Here is a 13,159-nt window from a genome sequence, read left to right as displayed (position 1 = left end):
TCCCCAAAATTACATTTTAATTAAATTATGAGTGGTCGTCAAGAGAGGACGAGGAACAGGAAAGCCAGGACTCTTCTGTGCAGACTTCCAGGTGTGTTTGTGTAACATCAGCCAACCTCGACAAACTGGAGAGGAGCAAAAATTAAGCGAACACGGTCAGTAATTATCAATTATCATCTGATGAGGTACTGATGACGATCAGGGAGAGTGGAAGCTGAACCCAGCTGTGCCAACATCCAGGTTTGCCAACGTTTCATCAGCCCAACTGGACGAAGTTACACAGTTGCAGATCAATGTAAATACAAAGTAGGCTAGCTTGTGAGTTCCTGGCGTGTGTGCTACGTTGCCTGGCAACAGACTGGAGGACCTGTTTTTTTTTTTTTTTTTTTGCTGAGCTACATAACATACTTAAATAATTTATTTCATCACCTTTTGTTAACATTTCCTTACTCAGCAACACAGTGGCTGTAATTGTCTTCGGCACTCGGCCTGCGGTCTCGTGCCTACGACCGAATCACAGCCATGACGATATACAGTACAATCACTCCCTCTCGTGTGATATTGCTGAAATATATATATATATATATATATATATATATATGTGTGTGTATATATATAATACCATTATCATGGCTATATAGATGTAATTTATAGTGCTGTTACACCACCCCACTCAATTTACAGAATGTGTGAAAGACGAGGATTTTTTAACCTCAGCGAAAATGTTGTTTTTCAGACTACACGCCAACAAATATGGACTGAAGCAGAATCTTTCATTAGATAAAAACAGCTTGTGAATATTGGAAATGATTACAGAGATCTTTTCTTTTTTTTAATTATTATTTTGACGTTGGGACTGTACAACGCTCTGCACACGCTCTGCCTGCCTCACGCAGCACGGCTTCACCTCATTGATCTGTCACTGTCTGTCTAAACAGATTAATGGAAGTGATAAAGAATTTGTGATAAAATGTCTATTACTGTTTATTAACACGAACTGTCAAGGGGTCATTTCTACCCCCCTGCTAGTCTCACTCACCAGACCTTTCTCAAGAAAAGAAAAGTCTGGCTGCGCCGACTCTCACTTTAAGATTGGAGAAAAAACGCCCCAGCTTTTTTTTATTTCTTTCAACCAATCACAATCGTTCTTGGTGGCGCCACAGCAACGGTGCGCTTGCAAAAATATTGCCGGGGGGAAACTGGTTTTGGTGTAACACGCCCACAAAAATATCGCCTACAGGACACGAACCATGGCAGAAAAATGGCTACATCCCCGCAAGATCAAACACTGCAAAAGTTAATAAAGGACGTGTTGAAAACTGCTACACAACCGGAGGTGGTAGGGCGGGACTTAAGGTGTGTTCACACCGGACCTGTTTTTTTTTTCGCTGTCGCTCGGTTCGCCCCTTTGATATCGCTTCATCGCTCAGTTGCAATCGCTCGTCAAATGTGGCAGAAATCAAGAGAGCTTTTTCGCTTTGATGACGTCATTGAAACGATCAGGGAATTTCAACCGTTTCCAACTTGACAGTTGACATTGACAGTTTTTTCAACAGCCACATTTCTTCCTACCAGTATGGCTGACATTGTGTCTATTTCCGTCGCTTATCAATCAATCAATCAATCAATTTTATTTATACAGCCCAATATCACAAATCTCAATTTGCCTCACAGGGCTTTACAGCATACGACATCCCTCTGTCCTTATGACCCTCGCAGCGGATAAGGAAAAACTCCCCAAAAAAACCCCTTTAACGGGGGAAAAAAATGGTAGAAACCTCAGGAAGAGCAACTGAGGAGGGATCCCTCTTCCAGGACGGACAGACGTGCAATAGATGTCGTACAGAACAGATCAGCAAAACAAATTAACAGTAATCCACATGACACAATGAGACAGAGAGAGAGAGAGAGAGATGCAGGTAATGACAGTAGCTTACAACAACATTATTGAAAGTAATAATATTATAGTTATAGTTCTGGCTACTGTGGTACAATATGTTGAAAGTATGTATTAATATCTGGCACTATACATGTGTGACAATAGTCGTGTATAATAACAGTAGAAGTATGACTAATGACTAATGATGGCAGCAGCAGCAGCAGGAGGCATCTGGCAGGACCACGGCAGCAGCACAACCACACACGTCACGCTGTCCAGGCACCGCTGCAATATGAGTTAATCTGCGAGACAGTGGAGCACAAAGGCTCCGGAGAAGAAGCCGAGTTAGTGACATCCAGAATGGCCGAGTTAGCAAGATGCAGTAATAGAATACGAGAGAGAGAGAGAGAGAGAGAGAGAGAGAGAGAAGAAGAAGAAGAGAAGGTGCCCGGTGTATTACAGGGGGGTCCTCCGGCAGACTAGGCCTAAGTCAGCCTAACTAGGAGCTGGTACAGGGCAAGCCTGAGTCAGCCCTAACTATAAGCTTTATCAAAGAGGAAAGTCTTAAGTCTAGTCTTAAATGTGAAGACGGTGTCTGCCTCCCGGACCGTAACAGGAAGATGATTCCACAGGAGAGGAGCCTGATAGCTAAAGGCTCTGGCTCCTGATCTACTTTTGGAGACTTTAGGGACCACGAGTAACCCTGCGTTCTAAGAGTGCAGTGTTCTGGTGGGATAATAAGGGATCTTATCTGTTGTGGAAGTCCATAAAGCGCCGTAGAGCCAAACTAAACCGTCGGTTTTGGGTCCACAATATCCTCCAGATGCGCACCGATCTCGGGGAATACCACCGGCTCTTCCAGGAGCTGCGTCTGGATGCCGAGCGCTTTCAACGGTACACGCAGCTGACTACGGCCCAGTTTGACGGGCTCTTGGCAAGGATCGGAGGCAGGATTGCCCGGTTGGACACCAACTACAGGCGCTCCATCCCACCTGCGGAGCACCTGGCTATTTGTCTCCGGTGAGTGACTGTTTCATTGTCGTTTATAACAACGATATTGACCTAAATATCTGATACTGTGTGTCATGATTGTACGTGTGTGTTGTCATGGCAGTGCACTATGTGCCCAAGAAAAAAAATCTCGTAGCCTACCTTAAATAGAGTCGTGATCAGTTGAATTAAATAATTAGTAGGAATCAAACATTAACCTATAGCCTACATTTGCCTTACTACACAATAAACAGTGGTAATAACAGTTGAATATTGTGTTTGTTGTAGTAATAAGTGCAAAGCAGTGTTTCTCAAATGTTTACAGTACCTGCAGGAGAAGAATTTTTGTTTTATTTAACTACATTGCCTAGCCATAAACTTAATTGTATGCCATTAATTGCAGAGCTGCAAGCCCATAACATGTGTTGTATAGATCTGCAGTGATGAATAGTTAAATCCGAAAGCCCTGTTATTTGTTATTATCATTATTTTCCACATTTTTATGCAGCCTATTACTATGTTATGTATTTGTCAATATTTATTTGTAGGTATGTAAACTACTTGTAAGTTCTCCATTTCTCCTTTTTGTATTTCTAATTTTTTCATTTCTTCAGATATCTAGCAACTGGTGACTCCTACAGGACCATAGCCAGCAGCTTCCGTGTTGGAGTCTCCACAGTGTCCATGATTGTCCCTGAAGTTGCCAGTGCAATTTGGGACAGCCTCATGGGAGAGTTCATGGCAGTGCCCACACCACAGGAGTGGAGGACCATTGCAAAGGAGTTTGAGGAGCGGTGGAACTTTCCTCTTTGCTGTGGCGCAATAGACGGTCATCAAAGGCCCTGAGAACACAGGATCCCAATTTTTTAGCTACAAGGGAATGTTTTCTGTCGTTCTCTTGGCAGTTGTGGATGCTCGGTGTCGCTTCAGGGTGATTGATGTCAGGGGCTTTGGCAGATCCAATGATGCTGGGGTTCTGGCCAACTCTGTTTTCGGTCAGGCTCTCGCAGCTGGCACCCTCCAACTGCCTGCAGACCAGCTACTACCAGGAGCTGACCACAGAGGACCCCAGCCTCATGTGTTTGTTGCAGACGAGGCCTTTCCACTGCAAAGGCACCTGATGAGGCCATTCTCAAGGGAGAGCCTGACCACAGCTGAGTGCCGGGTCTTCAATTACCGTTTGTCCAGGGCTCGGCTGGTTGTGGAGAACGCGTTTGGCATCCTTTCCTCTCGGTGGAGGATGTACAGGCATGTCATTGAGGTCCGTCCAGAGGTTGCTGACATCTGTGTGAAGGCTACCTGTGTCCTTCACAACTACATCCAGAGCACGGCCCCAAACCAGGCTTGGAGCATCATGCTAGGAGAGGTGGACCCCCTGCCAGATCTGAGAAGAGTCGGTGCCAACAATGCCGGAATGGATGCCCTCGGGGTCAGGGAGACCTTCACATACTTCTTCTCTGCAGAAGGAAAAGTCTTCTGGCAACACCCTTAAACGGCTCTTTTAAGAGCCACCTCCTATTGTTAATAATAGCATTATCTTAATAGTATAATGTATATAGTATAATGGATACTTTTACCATTGAAACATTTTAAATATTGTCCTTTCTTTGTTTTTGTTCTTTTATTCAGTTAATTCTGCAAATGCAGTTTCCTATTTATAGTTCTCAATTAAACCTGATCCTCTACAATCCTGTCTTGTGTGCGGTATGTAGCTACAATCTATGTGTTTTTTTTCTTCACTGTTGTTTTACAATACCAGTTTTAGACCCCAAACACACCATTTTGCATAAATATGTTTTCAAATCTAGGAAACTGTACATTCATAATGTGTTAATAGGTAACAGGTCATAATTTGAGAGTTCATACATTAACATGATGTTGGTGGTGATGTAGGGAGCTGTCTGGAATGGCACACAATACTAGACTTATATGAATTGTATATGATAAAAAAAACCTGACTGCTACTCTAGAGCCACCCACACAAAAGATAAATAAATAAATAACTTCAAGTATCTCACATTGTAGTCCTCCTGGACTCCTTTAATCTAATGCATTGGAACAATGCAAACAATATTATAAAAAAATATACAAACATTTAATAAATAAAAATGTGGGAACATTCTCCCTAAAAGCTGACAGAGAACTTGACATTTCCCTGCAATCCCCGTATCATCTCCTGCAGAAAGTACCACCTACCTAATCTTACATATTTTGGTAAGCTTTTAATTTATGAAATGCAAATGCATATAATTCAAGTTTAAATTCTTCCAAATGTTCAGGTAGTACTTTGTGCAGGAGAGGTTCAAGGGATTGCAGGAAGATCTGAATCTCTGATGGTGGCTTTGGAGGTGGAGACGGCGCAGCACTAGCCTGCTTCTTCAGCAGTTCCATCAGTAGCTGCTGAATCATCCCATCTGCAGCTTCAGTGGGCACCTTTTTCTTCTTCCTACCTGTATAGTACGAATTGAAAACACCATATTTTAGTAAAACAACATTGAAATATATGTCAAAGTAGCACTTGCAGCTATATATAAGCATATACAGTGTATGTGTCTGTGTGTGCACACACAAAATGTGCATACCAGGAGGGTAGAGTGGTCTGTCTATTGGTAGACTTTCCTCGGTATGTTTTTGCTTTTGCTTCTGCTTCTGCAGTGTCTTTCCCCCTGTATGTAAAGTAAACATCATTTTTAATTTGGGAACACATATTTACATCATGCAAGCTTGAACCCCCTCCTACTTCTGTGATGCAGTGTTAATGATCTGCTCATCACGCTCACAGACAACTAGCTTCCAGAGCAAATAACGGGTGCAGATGATTCCCTATGACAAACTTTTTATTTTGACTAAAGTATTGTTTTTGCATGTAGATGTTTTTTGTCTTCTGCTTCTGTGAAATCACCGGTGTGGAAATATTTTGAGTTCCCGGTGAGTTAGGTTGACAGTGTTTGCATTGTAAACAAGAAGACCAGTTTGTAAGCTATGCTATGCACACTACTGTTACCAAACAGAGTCACTAGATGGCACCCACTGTGGCTTCTCATTTTGTTTATAGTGATGGCGGAAATGAAGCCTCATGAATAATTCTCTTTATTTTCTGAGCCCACTAGATGGCACTTTTTGTTCAACAATGACAGTTATCCTTATAAATATTGAAGATTACATAATATGAGACTATGCAGCCCATCTTTTGAAATTAGATTTACAAAATTTAATTAATAAAAACAATTATTGTAGCATAGACTAGTCTAACAATGGCATAAGCATCAGTGTTAAAGAAAAAAAAAAGAAGAGAGAATCGAATCATGACTCTATAATTGAAAATCACCCACACAAAATATGCACATACGCACCAGGAGGATTGGGTGTGAGGGGTCTCATTGCGGGACTAGGGGTGCTTCGCCCACTGCAGTCACTGTAGCTATCCATCTCGCTGTGTGAAAATGACAGAACTTTTGTAAAAACAGCAGTTACATATATACATACATGTTCACGCACATATAGTCCACACAAATTATGCAGGTATGTACCTTGAGGGTGGAGGGGTGGGGAGAGGCGGGTAAAGGTCCTGATAAGAGGCACCAGAGAGAGAGCCAGCGGACTGGCTCCAACTGTCGGCCATGCTGTTTGAAAAAAACAGTGCTTATGTGACTCAAAAGTCATATATAAACAGTAAGTACATACACATAATGTACAAATGTACACACAAATTACACATGTACATACCTTGAGGGTGGACATGTGGTCGGGGGCATTTCTCCATGTGCCAGGGAGAGAGAGCCAGAGAAAAGGCTACTGGTTTTCATCATGCTGTATGAAATGGGCACAGTATTTTTATGACACTACAGCCATATACACGGTCTACACATATATGTATGAACACACAGACAGACAGACTACACAGACTAATGAAGTGTGTACATACCTTGTGAGTGGAAGGGTATGGAGGGGGGGGCATGGTACACAGGGCACCAGCAGAGGCAGGAGTTCTCTTCTCTGTGCCCCACTGTAGGAAATAACGGTGCTTTTGTGAAACTACCGCTAGACATATCTATAATCTGTCTGTCTATTAAAAAACAGCAGATATGCAAACACACAACCAATTCTGAGTAACTGTCATTAATACACAGCTAACCTGTGATTCCTCCCCCAGATACACACACACACGTGCAGATATATATACAAATATGGACACAAATTATGCATTTATTTACCTTGGGGTTGGAGACGAGCTGTAAAATGAGGCATCGGCAGCAGAAGCAGCACCGACAACATCCTCGCTCTCAGACAGCTCTAGAAAAGAATGTCTGGGGGTAACTCAGGGTCCTGGAGTAGAGAGGTTACACAGATCCCCCAAATAAATAGATGATGGTGCATAACTCTTCGGTGTTTTAGTATATCCTCATCCAAATACTTTAATTCATATTTATAGTGTTTTTCATTAACTGAAATATTGGAGTTCATCTTCCACTGTGGATAGAGAGGTCACTGTGCTGTGTTTTTCATTTTTGCTGTTGCTGCACTACTGGGTGCTGTGCTTGATATAAAAACTGTGCTTTGGATGACATTATAATTCACACATTATAATAGCTACAAATTGTGAAAACATTAACAACCACTGCCCCAACACAGAACTTTTTCATTGTGTTCAACCAACCTGCTATGTCACTGTCATCTCTGTCTGTTGCTGCCGCTGCCTCAATACCCTGCCCCATGTTCCCCGAGGAACATGGGGCAGGTGTACATGTCTTTCAGGAAAGCCAGGACCCCGAAATGCTTCCATGGTGGCTTGCTCTTTCTCTGGCCAGATCCACTCCTCCCCTCTTCTTTGTACTCTTTTGATAACCTCCTATAGGTGTCTTTGAGGTTTTTCCACTTGGATTGTAGTATTTTAACTGTCAAGAAACAAGCAGCACACATATTCATACTCATTCAAATTAGACTGCTGCTATTACTGCAGTTTATCCTATGTATGAATGATGTACAGTGGTGGAAAAAAGTTTTCGGACACCCCACGCATTTGTGAAATATTGCATTAAGAATCACTCTTAGGTCTTCAAGTGCAATTTCTTTCAGTACAGTCACAGCCAAAATACTAAATAAATCCTAAAAAAGCCATTAAAAACTTAAAATTGATTGGTTCCATAAAAATACATAAGAAATTTTGAGTATTGGCTCATTTTGGTACCAGTGATGAAGGTCGTTCTTTTTATTAAAAGACACAATTTTTGTTGCCAAGCTTCGTGTCTACATAAAGCCAGCACATTTGAAAGTTCTTCAGACACAAAAATGGCTAAAACAAGGAACCTAACGCAGGAAACATGCCTGAAGATAAAGATTCTCAGCCAGGAAGGGTACAGCTGCCGCCAGATAGCCAGGAAGTGCAGATGCAGTCCTTCAGCAGTTGGATACACTCTGCAGAAATACAGATGAACCAACAGCTTGGAAGACAAACCAAGATCTGGGCGCCCAAGGGTTTCTTCAGCAAGAAATGACCGCATCCTGATCTGCATGTGCAGGCAAAACCTCTGAATGACATCACAGGAGCAGTAATTCAAGAAGAATGGGACAAGATTACCCCTCAACAGTGTGAAAGGCTCGTGGGGAACATGCCAGCTAGGATTAGAGCTCTACTACATGCCAGTGGCAGGACTACTAAATATTAATTTGATGATGTGATGGTTTATTTATTTTTTGTTCAGTTTTGAACACATTCTCTGTTATTTGTTGACTTTGATACCAACAATGTTGAGAACTGACATATTGAAACTGTGTGAAACTGTATTAGTTTTTCTTGTAAACAATAAACAAAAAAAATATAATTTGTATTTGTTTGTATCTGTCTAATGCAGCCACACCTTTTGAAACACAAAAAAATTTTTCCACAAATATTTCATGATAATATTTGAAATTGTGTAAAATTTTAAGGGTGTCCGAAAACTTTTTTCCGCCACTGTATATTGTTTGAGATTAACAGCTGCATGTCTGTCATGTTTGTCAGTTGGTCCAATCTTCCTGTTCAGGTTTAATCTCGTTTTAAAGTTAAACCTTGTTGGTGCAACCCCTAAATAAATAACGTTAAATAGGCCATCTAGACCGGATGGAAATTCAAACAACACAACAGGGTTTTTAACAGTTTTTAACGGTTCAAAGAATGAATAACGTTAGCTAACGTTACTCAACATTAGCTGGCGCTAACCACCTGGCTCCGTGTCTCATCCCCTCCGCCACGCTCCACAATGTGGGTCGGCGATTGTGGTGTGGACTGTCTTGTCGCTCCTCCATCTTCCCATGGAAGGACTCCTCCAGTACTCGGCAGCAGAGCTTCTCAGGCTCCGCTCCCAGCAGTCTGGATCTCCACCGGCAGCTCTGCACCTCCATCTGGGCATCGCCCTCCTGCCTCGTCGGAGGTACATCCACCGTGGGTCCCGGCGGGGATTCCACTACGGCGGTTCCAAGGGGATTGTCTCCTTTTGGTCCTCCACTCGCCGCCCGCCCAGAAACACCTGCCGGTCTGTAGACCACAGTGTGTTAGCCGGCCTGGCTAGGTCGGCTAGCGCTCCCCACAACAACAACACCGGCGCCAGCTTCGGTCTGCTGAACATCTGATCCCTCACCGGCAAAGGACATCTTATCCAGGATCTCCTTAACGACCGTAAGCTTGATTTTCTTTGCTTAAACGAAACATGGCAAGTTCCTGGTGACTATTCCCAGTTGAATGACTCTACTCCGGCGGGGTTTGTTTACATCTGCACACCTCGTGGCTCGGGTTGCGGGGAAGGTCTCACGATACTCTACCGCGAGAAGTGGAAGGTCCTTCCTATTTTTGTGCCTCCCCTCTCCTCACTGGAATGTCTGTCAGATCCCCGGACTGACCCCCACAATCATTGCCACAGTTTACCGTCCCTCCCAAGCCTCACAGGGATATTTTAAATGAATTCTCCACCCTCCTTACCCACCTCTCCACTTTCTCACCCAATATAATTCTGCTAGGAGATTTCAATATCCACATGGACAATACTGCTCTTCCCCTCACCATGGACTTCTCATCACTACTTGACAGCTTTGGTTTCCAACAGTTTGTAGACTTCTCCACACACATAAAAGGTCACACAATAGATTTAATTTGCTGCTCAGGTCTCACCCCCTCCAACTGTACTGCTGACAAACTTCACATTACGGATCACTTCCTCCTCTCTTTTAACGTCACCCTCCAGCTCTCCATCTCCAAACCTCCCTGGATCATCTCATACCGCAATATTAAGGACATTAACATGGACTCCCTCTCTTCCTGCATCACCACCCTGACTCTGGACCCCACTTCCACCCCCAATGATCTTGTCACACAGTACAATAATGGACTCTCCAATATACTCAACACACTTGCTCCTGTCAAATCCCGCTCTGTCTCCTTTACCCGGTCTGCCCCCTGGTTCACCCCACATCTCCGTTCCATGAAATCCCAAAATCGACAGCTTGAAAGACTCTTCAGGAAAACTGGTCTCAACATCCATAAAGACATCTACCTAGCTCAGTTATCTCTCTATAAGGACTCCATTTCTCATGCCAAATCTCAATACTACTCTGGACTCATCTGCTCAAATGCTGGAAACGCCAAGACTCTCTTCTCCGTTTATAACAGAATCATTCAACCCCTGGACTCCCTACCCCCCCACATGTACTCCTCAGACACCTGTGACTCCCTCCTCTGGTGTTTCAATGACAAAATCAATAAAATTCACCAGCACCTGGGATCCACTTCCTCACCACTCCCCTCCTCTGAACTCCTCCCTCCTTATCAACCATTCTCCACTTTCGAACTCCCTCATCCCTCAGTTATCTCTGACCTCATCAGAAAGTCCAAACCTTCATCTTGCCAGTTAGACCCCCTCCCAACTCCTTTGGTCAAATCCTGCCTCCCCTCTCTGCTCCCCTTCATCTCAGCCATTATCCACTCCTCACTGTCCACTGGAACTGTTCCCACACCTTTCAAAACCGCAGCCGTGAGTCCCATCCTGAAAAAACCTGGTTCAGACCCCAATGATTTCAATAACCTCTGCCCCATTTCTCACCTCCCCTTCATTTCCAAAATTCTTGAAAAAACTGTTGCCTCTCAACTCCACTCCCATCTCACCCATAACAGCCTCTATAAACAGTTCCAGTCCGGCTTCCGTCCCCTCCATAGCACAGAAACAGCCCTCATCAAGATCACCAATGACCTCCTCTTGGCAGCTGACTCCGGTTTAATCTCCATTCTCATCCTCCTCGATCTGAGTGCGGCCTTCGACATTATTTCTCACCCAATCCTCATCCATAGACTCTCCTCCATAGGTATCACTCACACCCCCCTTCACTGGTTTCACGCTTACCTCACTGGCTGCACTCAGTTTGTCCAACTCAAATCCTTCACTTCACAGCCCTCCCCCGTCACTTCAGGTGTGCCCCAGGGTTCCGTCCTGGGGCCCCTCCTCTTCATTATCTATCTCCTTCCACTTGGCAATATTTTCCGTAAATTTGGTATTCATTTTCACTGCTTTGCGGATTACACCCAGCTCTACCTATCCAGTAAACCCGACACATCTCTTCCACCCTCCTCCCTCACCCACTGCCTCTCAGAAATTAAATCCTGGTTCACCTCCAACTTCCTCAAACTCAACTCTGATAAAACAGAACTCCTCCTGGTCGGTACCAAATCCACTGACAGTTTCTCCCTCACTATTGACAGTTCCACAGTGTCCCCCTCCCCTCAAGTTAAGAGTCTGGGTGTCATCCTCGACAGCTCACTGTCTTTCCACTCACACATCAATAACATCACCCGGTCTGCATATTTCCACCTACGAAAACCGTCTCCGCCCCTCCCTCACCCCTCACACCACGGCTATCCTGGTCCACAGCCTCGTCACCTCCCGCATTGATTATTGTAACTCACTCCTCCTTGGTGCCCCTCACAAATCCCTCCATAAGCTTCAACTTGTCCAAAACTCTGCAGCCCGCATTATTACCAGATCCCCCTCCTTTCACCACATCACCCCTGTCCTCCATCAGCTTCACTGGCTTCCAGTCAAATTCAGAATCCATTACAAAATCCTTCTGTATACTTTCAAGGCCATTCACAACCTCGCCCCCCCCTACCTGTCTGATCTCCTCCACATCAGCACCCCCTCTCGCTCCCTCAGGTTGTCCTCCTCCCTCCATCTCTCTGTGCTCTCCGCCCGGGTCAGCACCATGGGGAGCAGAGCGACTGAAAGCTCTGGAACTCTCTCCCCCCAGACCTCAGAAACATGGACTCTCTACCCCCTTTCAAATCACAACTCAAAACCCATCTGTTCCAAACTGCATATTCCCTTTAACTGCCCACATCCATTTTTACTTTCTGTCACTCTTGTCTGTTGTTTTTATTTATTTTAATTATGACTTTAATTGTGTTTTTAATGCTCTGTAAAGTGTCCTTGAGTGTTGAGAAAGGCGCTTTTAAATAAAATGTATTATTATTATTATCATTACTTCAACTGTGTTTCCCTCTCCTCTCACCTGACTGGAATTACACAGTTTGTAAACTGTCCAACCAGAGAAAATAAAACCCTTGATCTGCTGTATGCCACTGTCAAAGAAGCTGACAGAGCCACTGCCTTACCACCACTGGGCAGCTCAGATCACAGCTTGGTTCTTCTGCAGACATGTTACAAACCCTGTGTGTGGAGGCAGCCTGCAACTAAACTCACAGTCAGGAAATGGACACCAGAGGCTACTGAGGCTCTAAGGCCTACTTTACACTACATGGTTCAAGTGACCCAATTCCGATTTTTTCCTCTCAAGTGGCACAGATCGGATCTGTAACATGAACATGTAAACAGGGAAAAAACGCATGATATCGGATATTGTCAGATCAGTTTCAGGCCTCCTTCATATGTAGAAATATATCGGATACTATCTGCCAATAGGTCTGTAATCTAAACAGACAGATCGGATATTTCCTGGCAATCCACGTCGTACGTCATGAATAATGTGACGACAGCGCATTTTGATGACGTGCTCATGAGCGAGAGAAAGGAAGAAAAGCCGAATAAATCACACGTCAATCAAAAACTATGAACCAAAACAAACACAATCTACCCTAAGTGAGACAAACTGCTTGATCCCCGTCTCCAGTGTACCAGCAGAGAACCTGAAGAACCGAATCAGCAAAAAAAAAACACCGGGCTACACAGCCTCTCTACCTGAGCAGCTGAAGCTGCAGCTCGCACCCTTGACACACAGACACACAGATGGTGCTTCTGCATGCCAGCCAAA

At 44.0% G+C, this 13,159-nt stretch overlaps 1 protein-coding gene across 1 annotated transcript; it reads right to left on the bottom strand.

Annotated features, from left to right (window-relative positions):
- Nucleotides 1–4,689: 4,689 nt before the first annotated feature.
- On the bottom strand, nucleotides 4,690–10,271 carry LOC125894221 (uncharacterized). The gene is made up of 10 exons (XM_049585483.1): nucleotides 10,253–10,271; nucleotides 7,527–7,764; nucleotides 7,084–7,162; nucleotides 6,795–6,875; nucleotides 6,596–6,679; nucleotides 6,400–6,492; nucleotides 6,223–6,302; nucleotides 5,452–5,535; nucleotides 5,156–5,319; nucleotides 4,690–4,770 (listed from the first exon to the last, which is right to left on the bottom strand). Exons 2-10 carry the CDS (start codon nucleotides 7,582–7,584, stop codon nucleotides 4,690–4,692), a joined length of 804 nt encoding a protein of 267 aa, XP_049441440.1. The 5' UTR covers nucleotides 7,585–7,764; nucleotides 10,253–10,271.
- Nucleotides 10,272–13,159: the final 2,888 nt, after the last annotated feature.

The sequence above is a fragment of the Epinephelus fuscoguttatus genome, linkage group LG9 (assembly GCF_011397635.1).
Source record: "Epinephelus fuscoguttatus linkage group LG9, E.fuscoguttatus.final_Chr_v1".
NCBI classification, from domain to species: Eukaryota; Metazoa; Chordata; class Actinopteri; order Perciformes; family Serranidae; genus Epinephelus; species Epinephelus fuscoguttatus.
The sequence above is the reverse complement of the archived record's forward strand: the minus strand, read 5'-3'. Positions and strand labels throughout refer to the sequence as shown.